We start from the raw sequence: 15025 nt of genomic DNA on the forward strand, positions 1-15025 counted from the left end.
TAACCTTCAGCTTCTCTCCTGGACCCATTGAATCCTACTGCAGCCTTTCAGGGCCTCTCTCTCTCTCTTTCTGTCTCTCTTTCTCTTTTTTTGGAGATGGAGTCTTGCTCTGTTGCCCAGGCTGAAGTGCAGAGGTGCAATCTCGGCTCATTGCAACATCCGCCTCCTGGGTTCAGGCTCTTATTCTCTTGCCTCAGCCTTCCAAGTAGCTGGGACTACAGGCACATGCTGCCACACCGGCTAATTTTTTGTATTTTAGTAGAGACAGGATTTCACCATGTTGCCCAGGCTGGTCTCGAACTCCTGAGCTCAGGCAACTCACCTGCCTCGGCCTTCCAAAGTACTAGGACTACAGGTATGAGCCACTGTGCCTGGCCACAAGGCCCCTCTCTTAAATACTATCTCCTGCTTGGTGCCTATCTTTAACCCAAGTCAAAATTAACCTCTCTCTATAATCCCGCAGATTTATACTTTGGTAGTGATACATTCTAACTATGCTAAAGTTATTTGTATACATGTATGCAGACTGTACTAAGTAATAGACTCCTTAAGGATGGGGACTATGTCTTGCTGATTTTTATGTCCCCAAAGTGGTGCTTCACAAACTATTAATGTGCATACACATCACTTGGGGATCTTGTTAAAATTCAGGATCTGGTTCATTGAGTCGGGGGTAAGGCCCAAAATTCTGATTTTTCAGCAGTCTCCCAGGTGATGCCCTTGGAGCTGGTCTGAGGACTAGCACTCTGAATAGTAAGGCCCTGAAGCACTTGGTGCAGTGCTGTAAATACTAGGTTTGAATTGAAAACAGATGTATAAAAGTAGAAGTTCTTGTTTTCAAAGCCAACAGTTTTATTGGGGAGGCAAGACTAACACATTCAATAGTCTGTGAGCTTAAAAAGAAAAAGAGGTAGGGAAGTGAAGAATTCTGAGGTCAAGAGGCCTGAATTCTTATCATAGCTTTGTTGTTTATTAACTGGGTAACCTTGAACAAATCATTTAACCTCTCAGAACTTAATTGTTCTTATCTGTAAAACAAGGATAGTGATGCCTGCCCAGCTTAAGTTAGAAAATTAACATGAACCATATAAGAATATAGGTACCCACTTTGTAAAACTATCAAGTACTATGCAAATCAAAAGTTAAAATGGTTTGTTTAGCACTAATCTGTGGTGTAGATTTTGTGCTGTAGTAGTCAAGATAAATGAGACTTCTGACTGGGAGAGTTCATTAAGGAGGTAGATAGTGGGAAAAGAAATGATGAATAGTTAGGGAGTAAAGCAATAGTTATCAAGCCCAAATAATCTGTACAACAAACCCCCATGACACAAGTTTACCATGTAACAAACATGCACATTTACTGCATTAGATTGAATTTTTTTTTAACCTAAAGTAAAAGTTAAAAAAAAAGTTGTCAACCTTGGATACATATTGGAATAACCTGAAGAACTCTGGCCATCCCCACCCCTCTGGCCCCCAAGTTTCTGATTGTATTGTCTGGGGTGTGGCCTGGCAAGTCTGGATTGTTGTCCACGTGGTTTTAATATGCAGCCAGAGTTGAGAACTGCTGGAGTAAAAAGGGCTTGTCTGAGGTCCTGTTTTGTGCCAGATGCTTTCTATAAGGCATCTAATTTGGTGAGACGGATGCTCCAGGTGAGAGTGTTATGGATAAAGGCATAGGAACACACCAGGCATTTTAGGGGTGCAGAGTGATTGTAATAAACAAGAAGGGAAAGAGAGGCTGGGAAAGATAGGTTTGGCCCTGATTTTGCAGAGGTTTGGGCACTGCAGACAGGGGAGCTTAAGCTCTTTCCTGTGGCCTTGTGAAACCACACAAACTCCTGAATAGCAGCAGGGTGGTACAAGCAATATCAGGGAAGTCTAAGGCTTGAATTGGAGGAGGGAAAAGAACCGAAGGCCAGCACACTATTCTAGTAATCTGGGTGTACTAACACTGGGAATGGGATAGAGTGGACCTGCATGAAAGACAGTGAACAAGAATAGGTAGGACTTTGTCATTGCTTGGCTGTAGGGGATACGAAGACTTTGCTAATGCTGAGGTATTTAGCCCAGGTGACTGGGAGAATAGTGGTACCGGGACAGGTGAGCAGAAGGTGAGTACTGTGTGGTGCAGTTTGAAGCCGATGGTGCTAAGAGTGCAGAAGTGGTTTTGGTAGGGAGACACATTTGATACTAAAGTCCTGATCCTGTTCTACCCCCTCAGGAACTCTCTTATTTTATTGATTTCCTAGCCTAGGGTCAACCATTAGATGCCTTCACAGTGAATCTGACTTAGTGTTAGTTTTTGGCTTGAAGGTATAACCTTTACCCTTCTTGCTTTTCCTCACCAGTTTGGAGGGAAGCTGGTTACTTTTGGCCTCCCCAGCACCCCTGCGCATCTCGTGTCACAGCCTTGCTCCCGCCTAGTCTTCATCAGTCAAGTCACCACAGAATCTGAATTCCTGATTCGATCAACTGAGCTGCAGGAGGCCCTGGGATCAGGAAATCTACTGACTTACTGTCAGAACAAGAGCCAGCAAGCTTTACTGCAAAGCGAAAAGATGCTATGGCAGTTCCTGAAGGTAGGAAGCCTGAAGGCTAGCTGTTCAGAAATGTTTCCCCAAAGCCTGGAACTACAACCTGTGTCACCTGCAGGAGAGGTGCAAGCACACTGGGCCCCAGATTACAGAGGCCTTAACTCCCATTAGTATTTTCCCCACACCATACCTAGCATCTGGACGAAAAACCTTCACCCTTTACCAGAGGCTCAAAGGCCATTTGGGAAGTGGCTAGGGAAGATGGGGAATACACAAGATGTGTTTCTTTGTTGCTACTATTGCTGATGTCCTAGATACTTTGCCAGGGCCAAGGCAAAGGCCTTCATGGTATCATGCCAAAGGGCAGGTAAGGTAATGGCGAGGAAGAAAAAAGGAAGGAAAGAGAAAAAGAAGAGAAAGGAAGAAGATTAATCAGAAGGACGTATTGTCATAAGAAGACTTTGAGTTTGTTTCAAGTAACCCAAGGCACGTCCTTAGAGTGGTCCCTAGGGTTCAGGTGCCTCTGTACATTGGAGGCGTGGATTCAGTTCCAGTTCTCATTTAATTTCAAGATTAGTATGACACCAGGAGAAGCACTAGACCTGTCAAAGGAAATGAGCAAGTGAGAGATCTGAAGGAAGAAAGGGAAGTAGCTGACTGCTCAGTCAGTGGAATGATTGTGCAAATTTTTGGAATTGTACAGAAAAATGCAGAAAGGATTGGGCCTGTACTAGGGCATCTGAGAGGGACTTGAAATTTGAGCTTTAGGCACAGTAGACCTTTATGAACGTGGACATCAGGAAGTTAGGAAAGAGAAAAAGGATTTAAGAAAGACCTTGACTATACAGTGAAGCTAGAGAATGATGTCAGAAGAAAAGAGTAAAAAGTGATGCTTTTGTCATAAGCAGGATACAAGTTCCAGGAATGGTGAGATGGGAAAGAGAGGGAGTGGTCAGGAGTTCACCCTTTACTCTGCTGAACAAAGGGGACAGTGGTACCTATAGGACAGAGGGCATTCTGTTTTGGTTTTGGTTTTTTGAGATGGAGTTTTGCTCTTGTTGCCCAGGCTGGAGTGCAATGGTATGATCTTAGTTTACTGCAACCCCCATCTCCTGAGTTCAAGCAATTCTCCTGCCTCAGCGTCCCGAGTAGGGATTACAGGCACCTGGGATTACAGGCATCTGTCACCATGCCCTGCTAATTTTTATATTTTTAGTAGCAACAGAGTTTTACCATGTTGACCAGGCTAGTCTCGAACTCCCCATCAGGTGATCCGCCTACCCTAGCCTCCCAGAGTGGTGGGATTGTGAGCCACCATGCCTTGCTGGCATTCTGATATAAAAGCTACCCCAGAGCTGTCCATCATGGGTTCCTGGTTGGGTGTGGTGAACATTTCCAAGGGAAGAGCATGAACAGAGAAACTATGAGAAAGGTATGGTTAGAGAGACTGTGAGAGACTATGAGAAAGGTATGGTTAGAAATCATGGTTCAGTGTGGAATAAATTAAGGGCCTGGGACAGCGAACCAAGATTACAGAGACTTCAGAAAGGCTTGCTCCTTGGTATTTGGGACATTGAGTGGGAAGCTGACTTTGTTTACTATATCCATGCAACTTCTACCAGATGTCTTCTCAAAGAAACATTTAGGCCCATAAGACTACTGTAGGCTACACTTGGCATGGGTCTCCTTGGAAGGATATGGGATGAGGACCGCAGCAGGGTAGCATCAGGCAGGCATCTTCTGTGGGATTCCTTTCAGCAGTCATGCAACAATTCAGAGTTCTCTTCTTCAGCCCCCCAGAGACAGCTCAGGTATAAGGAGATGAGAATATACATTAGGCAGGTGTATAAGTTGCCCTGACTTAGAAGCTTCTTGTCCACAAAAGCCAATATATCTTCTACCAATTCTAAAAGCATAGCTTCCAGAATCCCTGCAATGAATCTGTCCAGTTACAAGAGCCACTGCAATCAGGGAAACACATAGCATGTTGTCCACATTAATTATTTCTAGGTTACATAGTTCCAGTCCAGATGCAATTTACCAATCACAAGCATGTTGCCTAGGAACAGCTGGCATTTTACTCTTGCCAGACTAGCAGGGTAACAGAGCTAGGAAGTCAATGGAAGGTCAAATTCTCACACACAAGGGGCAGGGGCTATGTTTACATTGCCCGTAGCCCATCAGTAAGTCAGATCTGGAGAGGAAAAGGGAGAGATGGCATTGGACTGCTGAGGGTACTTCTAGTAGTACAAAGAACTATATTTGAGAGTATACTGGCACAGATGCCCAGCTTGGTGTAGGAAGAGGGTCATTTATGTTCATGTAATGAAATCTTTTCTGTGTTGTATGGTTTCTTAGGTGACCTTAGAGCAAGACTCCAGAATGAAATTCCTAAAGCTTTTAGGATACAGTAAAGATGAGCTTCAGAAGAAGGTAAGCTGCTTTTCACATCAGAAATGTGTACTTGTTGAAGAGAAGAAGAGAATGTTGCCAGAGGAAACCACCTCAGAATACCTCTTCCTGGCCTTATTTTTCCATATGTGAGCATTTTACATCCTAGAGTTAGTTTGTTTCTCAGAATAGACAGGGATCTCAGAGAGTCCAGTTGGTAGGGTATGGAGGTGGGAAAAGAGGATAATGCTTATTTGATCTTACATTGGAAAGAGTGGTTTTCATAGGTCTCTCCCTGCAGGTGGCCACATGGTTGAAGAGTGATGTGGGGCTAGGTGAGAGTCCTCAGCCCAAGGGAAATGACCTCAGCAGTGACAGACAACAGGTCTTCTGCAGTCAGGTGTGGTAGCAGCCCAGTCAGCCTGAACTAGAGTAACACATGAAACCTGCCTTTAGGATGCCTTGTCCTTCCTGGCCTTTTTCTTTGCTCTCTGTGTGTGCTTAGCTTCTGTAGAAGTCTTCAAACTCCTCATTCTCTTAGAACTAGAGTGAGACACACAGTCCCTAAACTTTTGGACTGAGGGTGAAGAACTGTGTCTTAGCCATGAACTGTGGCCCTTCCCAAAAGTTACCTGGCTATTTTTTTAGTTTTACCCATTAACAGCCAAATAGTAGAGCTCTCGGAGCTACTAAGCCAGCTGTCTGTCTTCTGGGTCCATCCTAAGTAGTCACCTCTGTCCTTCCTTATACAGGCCTCCAAACACACCACAGAGGAAGCCTCTGCTTCCTCAGCCTTCTTTGATGAGCTGGTCCCTCAGAACATGACTCCTTGGGAGATCCCCATCACAAAAGGTACCCTGACCCTGAGGGAGAGAGAAAGTCTCTGCTTAGGAGTAGGTGGGCCCAGGGGTTTTGGACTTGAGACATTCCCTTCTTGTCCCTGCCTCATGCCTTCCTCCCACCATCTCAAATGCTGAGTGAGTCACTTACCAGTTAGAGCTCTCTCTGGTTATAGATTTTCATGGATAGGTCCTTCCTATGGAAGGCCTTCTATCAGGAGATTTTTTTCTATCCTTCTTGCTGAAAGGACTGTAACCCTGCCCATGGCGATCAAGCACACCTTACACTGTGCCAGTTCCCTCCCTTGTCTTGGGCCCTGTCTTTAGACCTGGGCACCAAAATACATTTTGTTGCCAAGGAATGAAGCTTGAGGGTGTATTTTGGAGCAAAGCAGGCTGAGTGATATAGAGATACAGAGGATGTGCTATGGGCCCTGCCAGGGGCAGGAAGTTAGGGTTTGAGAGCAGCTCATGCAGAGGGGATACTTCTGCCTGCAGATGTTGATGGACTCCTAAGCCAGGCTCTTCTGCTTGGGGAGCTGGGCCCGGCTGTGGAGCTGTGTCTGAAGGAAGAGCGCTTTGCTGATGCCATTATCCTGGCCCAGGCCGGGGGTGCACATCTGCTGAAGCAAACACAGGAGCGCTACTTGGCCAAGAAGAAAACCAAAATCTCCTCGGTAACTGCCCATCATGCAGGAGAAAAAAGGAGGGGATTACTGGGACCTCGTGAGGTGGATACTCACACCTTGGGACCTGTGTTTGAGTATCTGCCTGCCTCTCTCTTTCTACTCTAACCACCCCCACCTCACCACTAGCCCCTACTCAGTGGTCTAATGGGAGGCCTGTGCAGGACTCCTGCTGCCTATGCTGGATGGATGGCTGATGGCCCCTTTCCCTCTCTGCCCATTACAGCTTCTAGCCTGTGTTGTGCAGAAGAATTGGAAGGATGTGGTGTGTACCTGTAGTCTGAAGAACTGGAGAGAGGCACTGGCCTTGCTACTGACGTACTCAGGCCCAGAGAAGTTCCCTGAGCTCTGTGGTAGGTGTGGCCCCAGGCTTCAGGGTAAAATGGTGTGACTCCAGCATGGAGTAGGGGATGCATGCAGGGCAGAGGTGGAGGAGCAGCCTGAGCTCTGGGAAGCCAGACCATGTTGTCAGGGCTAGAGTCTGGCCCAGCCAGGAGGCAGGGACCACAGTGCATGCCCCTACTTTCAGAGGGGATCCTTTGTTGTCCTGTTTTACTTTGTCTTGTCACATCATGATGTGAGCACTTTCCCCTTCTCTGTACAGCAACACTCAGTTTCAGTGTTGTCTTAAAGCCACTGTAGCTACTTGTCCCAAGCTCATGGTCCTCTCCCTGTTTCCAAACAGGAGAAGGAGGGGCGCACAGGGCAGCTGTGCCATTAATGAAATTTCCCTCTCTCTGCAGACATGCTGGGAACTCGCATGGAACAGGAGGGCGGCAAGGCCCTAACCTCTGAAGCCCAACTCTGTTATGTGTGCTCAGGGAGTGTGGAGCGACTGGTGGAGTGCTGGGCAAAATGCCAGCAGGCTTTGTCCCCCACGGCTCTCCAGGTACCCCTCCCCTTCCCTCCAGGGTACTGGCCACTCCATACCAGGCCTTAGGAGGCTAGCGATGGAGGATGTGCAGAGCTAGCAGAGTCGAATCTTCCGGGACAGGCTGGAGCCAAGGTGTTAGGGAGGAGCGAAGGGTCCTCAATGTCTGGGATTGTCTCTTCTTCCCTCAGAGGAGACCAAGCAGCAGCTGCTTCATTGTTAGTCCTCATAATCTTTTTCCTATTTCAGGTTTGGTTTTACAAATGTATTCAGTATTTGAGTAAGTGTGGCTTGGCCCTTCTATTAGTTACTGTGAAAAATTCTGTGGATCTAAACTACCAGGTGTCCTGTGAGTCACCACAGAAAGTAGGGGTCACAGACTTATGTAGAGACAAAAGTCGCACATGAAACAATTAGTATGACAGACTCTGTGGTTGATGATGTATACACAGGAAGGGTCAAAAGGCAAAAGAAAGAGGCAGAGATGTACAAAAATCTAAGACCCAGATGGGTCCAGTTAAATCCAATCCTAACAGCTTGGGAGGTGAGGCCAAGTGTCCCTTCTCTGTCACGGTTCTTACATGTCATCATCTGCTGTCTTCACCTAGGTATGGCCAGGTACCCTCATCTCCACCCATAGTAGGAGATCCTGAGTGAGCTGCCTGGGCTTAGAGAGCAGGATATGCCTCGATGAGAGCTTACCACCCTCATCCTTGTCCTTATAGGACCTGATGGAGAAGGTGATGGTTCTTAACAGGAGCTTGGAGCTACTGCGGGGTCCTCTTGGGGTGAGCCCAGGCCCTGCCACAACCTACAGGGTCACTCAGTATGCCAACCTCCTGGCAGCCCAGGGCAGCCTGGCCACTGCCATGAGCTTTCTCCCCAGTGACTGTGCTCAGGTAAGTGGGGCCATGTGGAGAGAGCAAACCATTTCATTCGGTCATCTAATATTGATTGAGCACTTCCATGTTCCAGGCACTATGCTAATGCTGAAGCTCCTAGGATAGATAAGATCGAATCCCTTAAGCACCTTACAATCTACTGGGGGAAGATGAGATGTCAGTGACTTATGGTGCCATAACAGAAGCTTATACTGAGCACTGTGGGAGTTCAGGGAAGGGACTGATTTTTGCCTGGAGAAGTCAAGGAAGGCTTCCCAATGGTTAAAACAGCTGAGCTGGACCTTCAAAGAGAAGCAGCTTACCAGCAGATGCAGGGCATTCTAAGCAGAAAGAATAGCAAGGAGGGAGGCATGCAGGTGTTTGGTGGGGATTCAGCAACTTTAAGTCATTTCTAAGGGGGCTAGAGTGTACAGCAGGGGCGTCCAAGGGTGAGAATACAGTGGTGAGTTCTTAGTTTCTGTTTCTGGTTGGGCCAGTAAAGCCCCTTCCTCATCCCTCTTTTCCACTTATCACTAGAGACAGAAACCAAAAACCATGACTTCAGGCTGCTAAAAGCCTAAAACCAAACAGAACAACAACAAAATAAGACGGGTTGGACAAGCTTGGCTTAGAGGGTCAGCTGAAATTTGACTGCTACCTGGGGCCTTGATTGTTTTAATTTACTTGACACAGCTCTTCCTCATTGAAACTTATAGCCACCAGTTCAGCAGCTAAGAGATCGGCTTTTTCATGCCCAAGGTTCTGCTGTTTTGGGCAAACAATCTCCCCCTTTCCCTTTCCCCCGGATTGTTGTGGGAGCTACCCGCCACCCTAAAGAGACATCATCTTACAGTTTGGGATCCCAGCCTTCTCACCAGGTAAGACCTTATTTGTTAATTCGTTAGTTCATTCATTCAGTAATACTTACGTGTCAAGCGTGGTTCTGGGCACTTGGAATATATTAGTGAACAAAACTGATGAAAATTCCCAACTTCCATAGAACATAGATTCAGTTCTTTTTATAATAAATAACTGTTTATTGAACAACTACTAGGCTCTTAGGACATAAAGGTGCAAAAATCGTGATACTTGCCCTCAAGTAGCTCATAGTCTAGTGAAAGATAGATATGTAAAAAAATAGCTACAGTAAAATTCTTAAATACCATGATTGGGGTATGGCAAGGGGCTATACGATCATACAGAAGAAAGCAGTTTACTCTGTATAGTGAGATTGGTGGGGCAGTTCAGGGAGTGCTTCAGAATCAGTCTGATGTTTGATCAGCGTCTCAAAGATTAAAAGTTATTTAGGCCAAGGAATGGGTAGGTGAAGACTGTTTCAAGCACAGAGAATAGCAGGTACAAAGACTGAAGCAAGAGTAAGCTGAGGCCTTTTGAGGATTACTGATATTTAATTGGGGCTGTGACACAGGTGTTTGTGACTGTGAAGAGAAGTTAGATGAAGCTGGAACAATGGGTAGGAGTTAGATCACTAAGGATGTAGCATTCTGTGCTAAATAACTTGACAGGGAGGAGCTATTGAACAGTTTTATGAAGGGGAGTGATATAATTAGCTGTATGTTAGGAAGGGCCAGGCCGGAGGGAGTAAAGAGGCTATAGCAAGGGATGATGAAGACATGAAATAACCTAAAGCTGGCCAGTGAGGTTGGATTTGAGATACTTAGTACTTAGTAGATAGAACTGACAGAATTGCTGACAGTTTGGAGAGGTGTATGTGTGACTGGGAAGCTGAGGGAAAGGAAAGAGGTTCTGGCCAAAGTGCCCAGGTGGATTGGGTACTGTTAACATACAAGGCCAGAAGCTTACTAGAGGAGCTGGGGAACAGAATCCAGGGAGATTTGGATACAGTTATCAGGCAGAAGCTCTGATGGCTCATCTTGTCCCACCTTCAATTAGGAATCCCTACCCTAATTCCTTATTTTTTTCCTCCCTTTTCTCCCTCCCTTTCTTCCCTTGCTTGTCTCTCCTTTCACCCCTTACTCCTACCCTCTCCTCCTCTCCCTCTCCCTCTTTTCATTTAAAAATAACTATGGATGCACAGGAGGTGGCAAAGAAATGTACTGGTATGTCTCCTGCATCCCAACACCACCTCCCCCCAACGTCAGCATCTCACACAATCACAGTACAGTATCAACACCAAGAAATTGACATGAATACAATCCATAGATTCAGATTTCAGATTCAGTTTCCACCAGTTTTACATATTGTTATGTGTGTTTATGGAATGTTGTCACATTGTGGTCTGTAACTACCAAATTCAAGATAGTCCATTTTCCCAACACCACAAGACTCTCCTGTGTTACCGCTTTTATAGCTGCACTTGTCCCACATTCTCATCCTTGGCTTCACCAATATGTTCTCTGGCTCTATCATTGCTATTTAACGATTGTTACGTGAATAGTATCGTGCAATACGTAGCCTTTTGAGATTGGCTTTTCTCACTTAGCATAACTTCTTTGAGATTCATTCAAGTTGTTGTGTGTACCAGTAGTTCATGCATTCGTATTGCAGAGTAGTATTTCATGGTGTGAATGTAGCATGGTTTTTTTTTTTTTTATCCATTCAAACTTTGAAGGGCATTTGGGTAGTTTCCAGTTTGGGGCTATTATGAATAAAGCTGCTGAGTATTCATATACAGGTTCCTAATTGACATCTTTACTAGGTTCAGTCTCTCAGTCCATGAACGTGACATGTTTCACCAATGCTCTCTCCATCAGCGTTTTATAATTTTTATCACACCAATCCTGTACATATTTTATCCAATTCATACTTAACAGTTTAATTTTTTTAATATCACCTATCAGCTCATGCCTATTAAGTATTTAATTTTCTCTTGAGCAGTTTAAAATCAAATCATATTATATTTTGAATACTGGTTTCCACGTGTTCATTGTTAAGTATGTAGAAATGCAGTTGATTTTAATGTGTTGATCTGGTTATATCCTGTGACTTTCCTGAATAGTTCTGGAAGTTTTTTGTGGATTCCATGGAGTTTCCTCTTAGACAGTCACGTTGTCTGCAAATCTGCAAACAGATAGTTTCTTTTCTTTTCAATCTATGTGCATTTAATTTCTTTCTCATGCCTTATTGTAGTGACTAGGACTTCCAGTCTATGTTAAATAAGAATAGTGAACATGAGCTGGATGCTGTGGCTCATGCCTGTAATCCCAGCACTTTGGGAGGCTAAGGTGGGTGGATTACCTGTGGTCAGGAGTTCAAGACCAGCCTGGCCAACATGATGAGACCTCCATCTCTACTAAAAATACAAAATTAGCTGGGCGTGGTGGCGCATGCCTGTAATCCCAGCTGCTCAGGAGGCAAAGCTGGAGAGTTGCTTGAACCCGGTACGTGGAGGTTGCAGTGAGCTGAGATTGCACCATTGCACTCTAGCCTGGGCCAACAAGAGTGAAACTCCATCTCAGAAAAAAAGAATAGTGAACATGAATGTCCTTGCCTTGTTTCCAGTCTGAGAGGAAAAACATTCAGTATTTCAGCATTAAGTATGATGTTAGCTTTAGGTTTTTTGTAGATGCTCTTTATGAGACCAAGGATGTTTCCCTCTATTCCTTTTAGTCCATTTTGTGCCACTGTAACAGAATACCACAGACTGAGTAATTTATAAAGAACAGAAATGTATTTCTTATAGTTCTGGAGTCCAAGATTAAGGCATCAGCAGGTATGGCCTCTGGTTCCAAGATGGTGCCTTGCTGCTGTGTCCTCACATGGCAGGCGAGATGGGCAAGAGAAAGCAAGCCCACTCCTGCAAGCCCTTTTTATAGTGGCATTAATCCATTAATGAGGACAGAGCCCTCATGACCTCAACACTTCCAAAAAGTCCCACCTCCCAACACTGTTGTACTGAGGATTTTCAACACATGAATTTTGGGGAACATACTCAGACCATAACACCTTGTGTATTAGATCATGAATCGGTGTTGAATTTTGTCACGTTTTTTCTGCATCATTTCTGTGATCATACTATTTTCCTTCTTTAGCTTGTTGATATAGGGGATTAAATTGATTGGTTTTTGGATCTATTGGACCAGCTTTGCATGACCTGGAATAAATCCCACTTTGTTGTGGAATATTATTTTTTGTATACATTATTTTATTTGCTAAAATTTTGTTGAGGATTTTTTTTGTCTAAGTTCATGAGAAATATTGATGTTTAGTTTTATTTTCTGCCATCTTTTTCTGGTATTGGCATCAGGGTAATACTGGTCTCATGAAATTAGTTAGGAAGTGCTCCTTCTGTTTTCTGGAAGAGATTATGTAAACTTTGTATTAATTCTTTGACTGTACAGTGAAATTCTCCGGTGAAACCATCTTGGCCTGGAGATTTCTTCTTTGGGAGCTTTTAAATAACAAATTCAATTTCTTTAATCATTGTAGGACTACCCAGATCTTTCATTGTGACTGAGTTTTGGTAGTTTGTGGTTCTCGAGGAATTGGCCCATTGCTGATAAGTTGTCAAATATATGAATGTCAAGTTATTTGTAGTCTTTCTTTTAACATAGTAATCCTTTTAATGGCTTTGGGCCTGTTGTAATATTATTCTCTGTTTCATCTCTGATGATGATTTATGTCTTCTCTCTTTTTATCAATTTTTATGTGTTTATCAATTTTATTGATTTTTTTTCCTCAAAGAACTGGTTTTTGTTTCACTAATTTTCCCTATTATTTTTCTGTTTTCTATTACTTACCTTTCTCTTTCCTTTCTAAGAGCTGATGCTTTTTTCTCTTCATAGCTTCCAGCTCCATCTCCAAGGCCAAGGCTTTTCACCCCTCATTCGTCACCAGTGATGCCCTTGACACCATCCCATCCTAACCCTTATCAGGCCCCCAGGACGCAGAATATAAGTGACTACAGGGCACCTGGGTCCCAGGCCGTCCAGCCTTTGCCTCTGGGCCCTGGGGTAAGGCCTGGTGAGTAAGTCACTGAAGATCTATCTAGGCAGAGCACAGAGGTCTCAGGAAAGCAACTGGAATGGCCAGCATGGATTTGGGGGTCTGTATGTCTAGTAACAGGAGCTTAGAAGTTGAGAATTCTGAATTCCTAATGCTGTCACTGGCTTCGTACCTTTAGCAATATACCAAAGTGTTGTGTTGGTTATTTCAACCCTATGGGATTGTTTTGAAGGTCAGTCACATAAGGATTATAGTTAAAAGAATTTTGTAAATTATAGATTTCCATATACATGTATTAATCATTTATTAATTTTTTGTTGCTATCCTGTTTCTCCCTGATATGCTCTGAGATGCTCCTGAATTGAAGTTTAGTGACAAATGACCTATTTCTCTTCCACTTCAGCTTTATCTCAGCCACAGCTATTAGGAGGGCAAAGGGCACAAGCTCCTAACCCTGTGGGATTCCCTGGGACATGGCCTCTTCCTGGTTCCTCTCTACCCATGGCATCCCCAGACATCATGCAGCCTGGCTCTACCTCCCTGCCTGAGACTCCTAGACTGTTCCCTCTGCTTCCTGTGAGACCACCAGGTCCCAGCCATATGGTCTCCCACACCCCAGCCCCTCCTGTGAGCTTTCCTGTGTCAACTCCTCCAGGGGGCCCAGGTGCCCCATACTCCAGTGTCCTCCCAATCACTGGTGTCATGACTCCTCACCCAGGTCAGTCTTCCCTCCATGGGTCCCTCTTCTGGGTTATTGCCTCCCCTGCCTCTCCCACTACTTTGGGAGTCTTTCCTCAAGCCAGAGGGCTGGGGTCCCATTGGGGGAGGGTGGCCAGGAGTGTAGATGGTCTGCAGAGGGAGGTATGGTGGACTCCAACTCAAAGAATGCTTCCAGCTTTCAGATCAAAAACTAACAGTGTTTTTCACTATGCACCTACAAACCTCTATCTTTATACCCTATAGGACCTCAAGATTCCTGGAAAGATGCTCCAGCCTCCAGGGGAAACCTCCAGAGGAACAAGGTCAATGCATCTTTCCCCACCCACTCCCTTGTACATTCCCCAGTGACCTACGTTCTAATTCCTTAGAGGATTCAGTCAGTCCTTCCCCTTCTCAGGCTGTCCCCACTCTCCTCCCACTTACTCTGCTCCCCTCAGGACCCTTGTCTTTCCCTCTTACACACATACACAAGTTTCCTCATTTCCCGGTTTCCCACACTCACTCTTCTGCCTCCTTGTTCATTATCATTCCCGCCACTCCCCAAAACCAGAGCCATGGAGTCTCTCAGCTTAGACTCATGTGTCTTTCCTTCTGTCTCTTTAGCTGCCAGAGACTTTTATACCCCCAGCACCAATTACTGCTCCAGTTATGCGCCTCATCCCTGAACTGCGAGGGATTCTTCCCTCACAGCCCCCTGTCTCCGGTGTGAGTCATGCTCCCCCAAGAGCTCCAGGAGAACGCAGCCTGCAGGTGACAGGGACAGTGTATTCCCCTCCCTTGGGAAACCTTCCAGCCCTCCTTGGGTGTAGTTCATGGTAGATGGACCTCTTTCTTCAAGGTAGAGACAGTCTCTGAGCTGAGGGAGACTGGGGGCAGGTACCAGCTGTCCTTACTGCAGAGAGAGGGAGGCTGCTCCTCTCCTCAACTCTGCTCTAATGGGAACAGTGTGACTATGAGTCACTGAGGACTAGTCCTTAGGGAAGCCATGAGAAGGACAGCTTGCCCCTCTGGCCTTTCTCCCTGCTTCTTTATCAGCAACTTCAGCAGCTGCCCCCTGAGAAAGTAGAGAGGAAGGAGCTGCCTCCAGAGCATCAGTCCTTGAAGACCAGCTTCGAGGCCCTTCTCCAGCGCTGCTTCCTGTCTGCAACTGACTTAGTAAGTCTCAACCTTCTCC

At 45.3% G+C, this 15025-nt stretch overlaps 1 protein-coding gene across 12 annotated transcripts in view; it reads left to right on the forward strand.

The window, feature by feature from the left end:
* SEC31B (SEC31 homolog B, COPII coat complex component) overlaps positions 1-15025 on the forward strand; it is a 66042-nt gene that overhangs the window by 14734 nt on the left and 36283 nt on the right. For 10 of the 12 annotated variants that reach the window (XM_012439423.3, XM_012439434.3, XM_012439431.3 and 7 more), the window contains 14 exons: positions 2352-2582; positions 4896-4970; positions 5230-5328; positions 5681-5780; positions 6266-6444; positions 6680-6806; positions 7197-7342; positions 8050-8223; positions 8922-9083; positions 12972-13149; positions 13535-13849; positions 14095-14153; positions 14455-14601; positions 14887-15006. In XM_012439423.3, the coding sequence (XP_012294846.2) occupies positions 2352-2582; positions 4896-4970; positions 5230-5328; positions 5681-5780; positions 6266-6444; positions 6680-6806; positions 7197-7342; positions 8050-8223; positions 8922-9083; positions 12972-13149; positions 13535-13849; positions 14095-14153; positions 14455-14601; positions 14887-15006 (2112 nt within the window). The remainder of the gene's footprint in view (positions 1-2351; positions 2583-4895; positions 4971-5229; positions 5329-5680; positions 5781-6265; positions 6445-6679; positions 6807-7196; positions 7343-8049; positions 8224-8921; positions 9084-12971; positions 13150-13534; positions 13850-14094; positions 14154-14454; positions 14602-14886; positions 15007-15025) is intronic. The other 2 variants (XM_012439432.3, XM_012439429.3) reach the window with 2 other exon arrangements.

Source organism: Aotus nancymaae, unplaced genomic scaffold, assembly GCF_030222135.1.
Source record: "Aotus nancymaae isolate 86718 unplaced genomic scaffold, 86718_ANA_hifiasm-v0.15.2.pri h1tg000010l, whole genome shotgun sequence".
In the NCBI taxonomy this organism is placed as follows: Eukaryota; Metazoa; Chordata; class Mammalia; order Primates; family Aotidae; genus Aotus; species Aotus nancymaae.